Raw genomic sequence first — 8,924 nt, forward strand, 5'->3', positions numbered from 1 at the left:
TGTAGTGAACTTGACCAGGGCTGAAACCCTCAGGCAAGACAGAAACTCAGTGTAAACAGACATTTTGGAGCCAGTTAGGAAAATTCAAGAATGGCCTGGGTGTTGGGTGATGTCAAGGAATGGCTTTTAATTGCCATAGCTGTTGTCTTGGTCCATTTGAGCAGGTGAACAAGAATACTATAGACTGGGTGGCTTATAAATATCAGACATTTACTTCACCCAGTTCAAAAGGCTGGGAATTTCAGGATCAAGGTGATGGCAGATTTAGTGTCTGATAAGGACTTGTTTCCTTGCTCATAGATAGGTGATTTTTCTTCTGGGGTCCCTGTTATAAGGGCACCAATCCCAATCATGAGGTCTCTATCCTCACGACTTAATCACTCCCAAGTCCCCATCTCCAAACACCATCACACTGGGGATTAGGTTTCAACATATGAATTTTGGGGAACATATTCCATCAGGTGTGATGATCAAATGAAGGTTATAAACACAAATGTACACATTTTTAGAGATGTGTACTGAAATATGAGGGTGGAACGTGACATTATCTGGAATTAGTTTTTAAATACTTCATCAAGGGGAAAACAGTGGTCATGAAACAACTATTGGTCAGACTCTTGGTTATTTTGCATCTAGATGATGGGTTTTTGAGAGTTTCTTTGGGCGAATTCTTTTGGCATTTGTACCAAGAAAATATTAGTCTTTTTCACAAAATAATTTACCAAATAGTTGGATGAGAAAGGCTGTGTCATCCCATCCAGGTACTTAGAGCTGAAATCATTGCCAGCTGGTGTGAAAATCAAGGAGAAAGGAATAAAGATGACAGGGGCTTCCTGATTTTTTAAGTCAATCTCCCTACCAAAAGCAGTCAGTGCCACACAGAGATAAAAATGAGCCACATCTCCACAGCCAGGTGGACCCAGGTGACCTGGCTTCTCCAAGTCTGTCAGCCCAGCTTGATGAACAGCTGCAAGGTGGCCAGAATTCCTCTGGCAGCTGGAATAGGACAAGAAAGGAACATCAAACCAACATGAGGGACCTCTGGCACCAAATTAAATTTGATTCAGGGAAAAGGGGAGTATCCTGTTTCAGAAAGGTGAGGGGCAGGGTTTTACAGACAGTGCAAGGCCCCTCCAGATCAAGTTGGAGCCACTTTGGAACTGTTAACACAATCTCGGCAGTGGAGAGATTGTGAAGGCTTTTTATAATGCACATCAGTTATTCTCCCTTTCGTGTTTCCAGATTACCTCCACTCTCTTCTGTTTGCTCCCCAGGTCCTGAAAACTACATTTCCCAGAATCCACTGCCCTTTCAATTTCTCTTAGGTTTGGCTGATAGGAAACACCAGCAGGAGATGATAGGACAGGAGGAGAAATTGGGGGGTGTTTCTTCCCCACTCCCTCCCTTCTTCTGCCCAGCCTGGGCTATTGAAGACCACAGCTGTAGGCAGACGGCCCCTCTTTCTCGCCTCTTGCTACCCCTAACCTTTGTGCCTAGGAGAAGTAAAAGCTCTTATGTTGCTATCCCCCAAATGTCTCATCCCTCATTTTTCTTACCCCTACCTACACTTCTGCAAGGAGCCCCCTGAAATCTTAAAAGAACCATCTGGGGGTTGAATTCTATTTCCTTCTGGGATCCTAACTGTTATGACCTGTTCTTGCTTTACACAGTTGTTTTTAAATGAGGAAGGAGAAGAAAAGTTTTAACAAAGAATATATTTATACTGTCTTTTGTATTTATCTCTGCAGTTATCTTTTCCAGTGCTCTTTATTTCTTCACATGTATTGGAATTCATGTCATCTGTCCTTTCATTGAATCTGAAGACTCCTTTAGTATTTCTAGTAGGTCTTACAGGTCTGCTTGTGGTTAATTCTCTTGGTTTGTGTATCTGGGAATGTCTTAATTTCTCCTTCACTTGTGAAGGAGTATTGCTGGGTATACTTTGTGGTTGACAGTTTTTTTTTTCTTTCAGCATTTGAATATGTCACCCCACTGCTTTTGGACTCAATAGTTTCTGATGAGAAATCAGTTATTATTCGTATTGAAGGTATCTTACACATGACAAATTGCTTCTGCCTTGACACTTTCAAGAGTATCTGCCTTTTTCTTTTTACAGTTTGGTAATGAATTTCAAGGTATGGATCACTTTGAATTTACCTTACTTGGAATTCATTGAGCTTCTTGGATGTGCAGATCCATAGTTTTCATCAAATTTGGGAGGTTTGGGGCCATTTTTTCCTCAAGTATTCTGTCTGCTTTTTTCTTTCTTTCCTCCCATTCTGGAATCCCATAGTGCATACATTTGTAGGGTTCTCTGTATCTCTTCAGTCTTCAGGCTCTATTTGTTTTTCTTCATTCCTTTTTCTTTCTTTTCCTCAACTGAATAATCTCAATTGACCCATCTTTCTTTTGCTAACTTAAATAAATTTTTGACCTCCCTCTATTGAATTTTCTGTTTTAACTTTTGTTTACTTCAACTCCAGAATTTGCTTCTTTGTTCCTGTTTTCTTTTTATTGTTTTTTCCATCTTATCGAGACATACTTGACTGCTTAAGTGGATTTTTTTGCTTTTCAAAAAAATGTTTCTATCTCTATTGATCTCTATAAACATCATACTCATACATTGCCTTAGTTCTCTAGACACAATATCCTTTAGTTCTTTGAACATATTTATAATATTTATAATAGTCAATTTAAAGTATTTGTCTAGTAAATCCAACATCTGGGCTTCCTCAAGACAGTTTTATTGACTAATATTTTATCTCTGTGTATTGGCCACACTTGCTTGTTTCTTTGCATGTCTTTTTTTTTTTTTGCTGAAAAGTGGACATTATACATAATATAATGTGACAACTTTGAAAATCAGATTTCTCCTTCCCACCATCCCCTAGGATTTTTGTGTGTGTGTGTTGTTTGTGGCTGCCATTGCTGTTGTTTGTCTGTTTAGTGACTCTCTGGGACTAATTTTGTAAAGTCTATTTTTCATTATGTGGAGCCACTGAAGTCTCTGCTTGGTTAGCTTAGTTGTTGGGATGAGGGTTTTCTTTTCCCAAAAGGGAAACCTGTCTTTTTGAAAGTTGAGCAATATTCTGCCAATATTGATTGCTTCATCCATTCTTACTATCACAAACTATATTTCATTCTACTTTTGCAGTCAGGGTCAGTTTGATCAGAAAGGACTTCCATTTACTGCCCAGGTTCATCCATGCTTTCCTCCCTAGAATCTTTCTGGGTTGGGCTCTGAGCAAAGATCCTCTTCTTGAACAGGCTTAAGGGATGAGAATAGCTCCTATGGATGCGGTTTCCACAGTGAGTGGCTTTTGAGCATCTCTAGTGGTGCACGGAGAAGTCATTACCTTTTCACCACTGCCTCCCTGTAACCCTGGCCTTGGGCAGGACCTCCTCGAGTTGCTGACAATAACTTCATAGAGTCAGTTCATTCTTCTCTGGGCAGAGCATTGTGCAAAGCCTCTGAAGTACTCCACTTTATGGATGACTAACAATAAACAGTTGGGCAGCCCACTTTACAAATGAGAGAGGCCACAGTCTTGCCTCCCTGTCAGAGAGCTACCGAGTGACATAACTGGGACTGCAGTTCATAACCATGGTACTTTCCCACTCAGACTCCCCACCAGGGAAGGGTAAGCCAGACTCATTAATTGACTGGAGAGGACATAACCCCAGAAGGTGTTCCTCACCTGAATCAGCTCTGAGGCCCCCAGAGCCTTCATGCCTTCTCCTTTCTAGGTGAATTCTTGGTGTTATCACTCTACTTAACATGACCTCCCCTCCCTTCTTCCCAGTTTTAGATTTCTCCTTAACACTAATCACTGTCATACAATACCTTTTCCAATTTAAAAAATCATATTATTTGTCTCCTCCTGTATATCCACATGGTTTTCCCTGATGATTAAAATGTCATACCCACGAGGGCAGGGATTTTTGTCTTTTTAGTTCATTTTATATCCCTAGTACCTACCACAGTGCCTCAACATAGTCGGTGCTCAGTACATTTTGTGGCATGAAAAAGTGAATGTTAAAAACCTTTAATGGCTTTCCTTCATGCTCAGAATAAAAGCCATCTGCTCTCTGCAGCCCACAAGGCCTTGTATGATATACTCTCATCAACTCCCTGCCAGCCTTCTCACTCACTCTGCTCCAGCCACAGGGGCCTCCCTGCTGGTCTCTGAATAAGCCAAGCTTATCACTGCCTCAGGACCTTTGCACCAGCTGTTCCCTCTGTCTTCTCCCTTGTAGACATATGGCTTTCCCTCACCTCCCCAGGTCACTGTTTAAATGTCACCTCCTCAGGGAAGCTATCCCTGATTCCTTTCTCTAACCCAGCACCACGTTTTATTTCCTTCCCAACAGGTGTCTTTAAGTGAAGTGGTCATCCACCCGCCACCCGCCAACTTGAATATCAGCTCCACCATGGTAGAGATTTTGTCTTTTGTCACTGCCATGTCCCCAGTGCCCAAGAATAGTGCTTGACACACAATAAATGCTCAATAAGAGAGGGGCTTGGCCTTACCTGTATCATTGCCACCCCCAGGGAGCCCCCACTCAGGCTGAAGCCTTGAGTCTTAGTTATTTTAGGGAGCCCTGAGGGTACAAATGTCAAATCAGGCAGGACCTGGTTAGGGGCTCACGGACTTCAAATCTCCATCAACCGCCACCCCTCAGGCCACTGAAATTCCTCTCAGATTCAGCGAGGAGAAGGGGACAAAGTCACAAGGATCTTGGATTCTTCTCACTTGACTGCACCCCTTACCCCAGGACCTCCCCTGGCCTCCTCATTCCCTCACCCGACCCTAATCGCCAGTCCTTGGGGTCTCCCTAGGTGATGCCTAGAAAAACCTTGAGTAGATGACATCTGTGGACACCCTGTGCCCACTGCAGGCCACAGTTCCAATGGACCTGCAGTGGCTCCTGGGGTACGTATGGCCAGTCATCACTTCAAAGGAGGATCCAGAAACATCTGTGTAGCTCCTCACCCCACAGCACTTGAGCTGCAGAGAGAAGAATCACTTGAAGACTCCCTTTCAAATATTGAAACAATAAAGACAACAGAAACCGTGGTCAGCATGGCATGGCTACCATCTAGAGTAGTCGCAACATTCCAGGGCCTGTGCTACATGCCTCCCTTACTGCACCCACTGTGGCTCAGAAACCTCCATGGCTCTCATCTTACTTGGGGTAAAAAATGAACTCCTGGCCCTAGGCCTGTATGATCGGCCCGGCCACCTCCAGGTCCTCATCTGCATGCACTCTCACTCAGCCCCAGCCTCACGGGTCTCCTCACTGTTCCTCAAACACCGGGCAAGCTTCAGCCTCAGGGCCTTTATCTGGGCTGTTTCCTCTGTTTTGGAATGCTCTTCCCTCAGATACCTACCTGGCTGCCTCCCTCACTTCATTCAGGTCTCCTTTCAGATGTCCCCTATCAGGAAGGCCTTCCCTGAGCCCTCTTTCCAAGTTGGTCACAAGCCCTGTATCAGTCAAGCTAAGCTAACACATGCCGCCTAACAAACAGCCCCTCAATCTCAGCGCTTCCTTTCTCACCCACACTACAGGCCCGTCACAACTCGGCAGGGAACTCCGTTTACCAGAACTACTCAGTGACTCAGCCAGATGGAGCAGCCGTTAGCCAGATGGCTCCACTATTGTGGCAGAAGGAAAGAAAGTCCCAGAGGGCTCTGTGCTGGCCATTAAGTAATTTGGCCTGGCAGTGCACACGTCACTTCTGCTCATAGTTCATTGGCCTGAACTCATCACGTGACCCCCAACTATCAAAGGGGATAGGATAGACCATCCCATTCTATGCTGAAAACAGGTGACAAATAACACAAGTAAACAAAACTCTCATGCTATGCCTTTTCTGACTGTTTTTCTTCATAGCACTTACTATCCTCATATCAATGTTTACTTAGTGGTGTCTTGTCCATCTCTCCACTCGAGTGTCAGCAACTCAGGCAAGGGTATTTTTTGTGGCCTGCTGTGTCCCCAGAGCCTTGGACAGCACCCTGCACATAGTAGTTGCTCAATAAAGATCACTGGATGGACCGGATGAATGAGTAAGAGACATCCTCAACCAGCTAAAGCTTCAGAAGCCAAAATGGGGGTACAGGTAAGCCCCCTACTGATCATGTGAACCCCCCTTCTAAGCCAGAACATGACTGTCCAGGACCCAAGACTCAGATATGAAATGCTCCCCAAAACAGGCAGCCACTTTTCCTTTCCAAACCCTCCCTGGCCTCACAGACTCTTCTCAACCGCTTGCCCCAAGAGCTTAGACCCAGGGAGCCAGTCCTGCTCCTTCAGCACCATGACTCAAGATGTAGATGTCAACACCTCACACCCAGAAGGATGGCTACTATTTTTAATAAGCCAGAAAATAACAAGTTTGGCCAAGGATATAAAGATGCTGGACCTCTGGTGCACCGCTCACAGGAATGTCAAAGAGTGCGGCTGCTGTGGAAACAGTATGAAAAACTCCTCAAAAAATGAAACATAGCTTATCAGATGAGCCAACAATTCTATTTCTAGGTATATACCTAAAATAACTGAAAATGGGTTCTCAAAGAGATATTTGTCCACCCATGTTCATATTAGCATGATTCACAATAGCCAAAAGGTGGAGGCACCCCAAGTGTCCATCAGCAGAGAAATGGATAAACAAAATGGAGTCCATCCACACAATGAAATATTATTCAGTCTTAAAAAGGAAGGACATTCTTTTACCTGCTACAGTGTGGGTGACCTTTGGGGACGTTATGCTCAGTGAAATAAGCTAGATACAGAAGGACAAGTATTGTATGATTCCACTCAGATGAGGTTGCTAGAGGAGTCAGATTCACACAGACGGAATGTAGATGGGGGTGGGGGGATCCGGGGCTGAGGGAGGGGCTGGGCAGTTAGTATTTAATGGGAATGGAGTTTCAGTTTTTCAAGATGAAAAAGATCTTGCGGATGGATGGAGGGGATGGTTGTGCAACAGTGTGAATATGCTCAATGCCTCCAAACTGTGCACTGCAACATGGCCAAGCTTGTCAATCTGTTATATGTCTTTTACCACAATATAATAGAGATGTCACTTTCACCTCCTCCATGACCAAGTTCCAGTCCGTGGGATAGTCAGCTGGTTCACTGTAACCTCTGACCTTCCTCAGGGTCATGAAGTTGTGCTCCAACGCTACTTCTGGAACCTCAAAGACAAAACAGGACACGGTGATCACACCGAAGAGCAAACAGCAAGGTGCCCCACTTGGTGAGGTTTCGTGGTGACAGAGCAGAGGGGTGAGGGCTTCCCTTCTGCTAACTGCATGGTCCCCCTGACCCGCTGTCAACCATGGGTCTGCGCCTTGCTGAAGGATGACAGTCAGGATACTGTCACCGCCAAGACAGGGACATGGAAAAGAGCGTGGGCGTCAAGCTGAGCGCATCTGGTTGTACCCATCACAAACGAGTTTGAATCATCTGCTCTTTTGAGTCTCCCACACTCCTGCTACACCCCCCGATTTGGCTGTAACCCGAGGACAGGCTTGAACATCATCTTTAGCAACCCAATCTCTCCCTGCCTAAAAGGGGCAAGTTTAATTTTTGATTTTTTAAACAAAGGTCTACATTAAAAAAAGTCTTTTTCCAAAAGAGGTGAACTAGTCACATGGCTCCAACTGCACAAAGCACAGAGGGTGGATCATGAAAATTCTCCCTCCCACCCTGTCCACCCAGCCAACAAGGGCCTCCCACCCTGACGGCTGTTACAGTTTCCCGTGTCCTGAAAGAGATATTCTCTGTGTGTCATAATGAGGCAGTCTCATTATTTTTCTGTTGTATTCTATTCTCATTGTTTGGCATCTGGCTGTTTGGTCTCAAGAGTACAGCGCTTGGTGCCCTGCTCACATCCTGGTGGCCTTTGTCATTTCTGTGCACGCTGGCCTGGCTTCCCACCGCTGGCAATGGGGGTGGGGGCTCTCTGTGAGAAGTGAGCTATCAGGCCATGAACAGACACAGAGAAAGTTTATAGGCGTATTGCTGAGCGAAAGAAGCCATGCTGAGAAGGCTACCTGGTGTATGATTCCAAATGTAGGACATTCTGGAAAAGGCAAAATTATGGAGACAGTAGAAAAGATCAGTGGTTGCCAGGGGTTAGGGCAGAGGGAGGGGTGATTAGGTGGAGCACAGGATTTTACCATAAAGCCTTTAAGTAGGGAGTGAACCTACTCTGTATGATATTCTAATGGTGAATGCATGGCAATCTGTTTGTCCAAACCCATAGAATGTACAACCCAAAGAGTGATTCCTAACATAAACTTTGGACTCCGGGAGGTAATGATGTGTCAGTGTAGGTTCATTGACTGTAACAAATGCACCTCTGCCAGTGTGTCCTGCTCCTTGTCTGCCCTACATCTTTCCTGCTTCCCTGAGGACCACAGATCTGGATGCCAATGAATTTGGACCAACTTATTTCTGTCTTCGAGGGAGCCAACCGTGGAGGAAGGGCTCCAAAGCCCTGGCACCTGGGTTGTGACATACTTATAGCAATGAAGCCGTTGAGGACAGATAACAGTCTCTTCAAGGAAGAATATGGAGTGTGCATTTCAGCCACATCAGCAGACTGGGGTGCTCCAGACATTAAGGTCAGCATCTTTCTAAGCTCTGGGCTACTGTTTCCCAAGATGGTAGAGGTCTGGGGTGGGTCCCCAGGGTCTGCACCACAGCAGACTTGTTCTGCCCTCCTCTCTCCTGGCTGTCTGATTGTTTGCCAGGGAAGGGGCCCAGTGACTGTCTGGGGACCACACTTGTAATATGTCTTTAACACATCACAATCAGATGTGGAGCAAGGCTCCTGGTGCCAGGGAAGCAGGCGTCCCAAACTGCCCCCTGCTAGTTCCTTATCCTCCACAGAGGCCTGGGGTGGAGAAAAG

At 45.3% G+C, this 8,924-nt stretch overlaps 1 protein-coding gene across 1 annotated transcript; it reads right to left on the reverse strand.

Moving 5' to 3' along the window:
- Positions 1-764: 764 nt before the first annotated feature.
- Positions 765-8,632, reverse strand: TSPAN16 (tetraspanin 16). Its single transcript, XM_057489555.1, has 8 exons — positions 8,533-8,632; positions 8,064-8,092; positions 7,243-7,260; positions 7,098-7,202; positions 4,858-5,009; positions 4,650-4,660; positions 4,527-4,602; positions 765-989 (listed from the first exon to the last, which is right to left on the reverse strand). The coding sequence occupies exons 1-8, from the start codon at positions 8,630-8,632 to the stop codon at positions 947-949; spliced, it is 534 nt and encodes a 177-aa protein (XP_057345538.1). The 3' UTR covers positions 765-946.
- Between the last annotated feature and the right edge of the window lie 292 nt (positions 8,633-8,924).

Source organism: Manis pentadactyla, chromosome 12, assembly GCF_030020395.1.
Source record: "Manis pentadactyla isolate mManPen7 chromosome 12, mManPen7.hap1, whole genome shotgun sequence".
NCBI lineage: Eukaryota > Metazoa > Chordata > Mammalia > Pholidota > Manidae > Manis > Manis pentadactyla.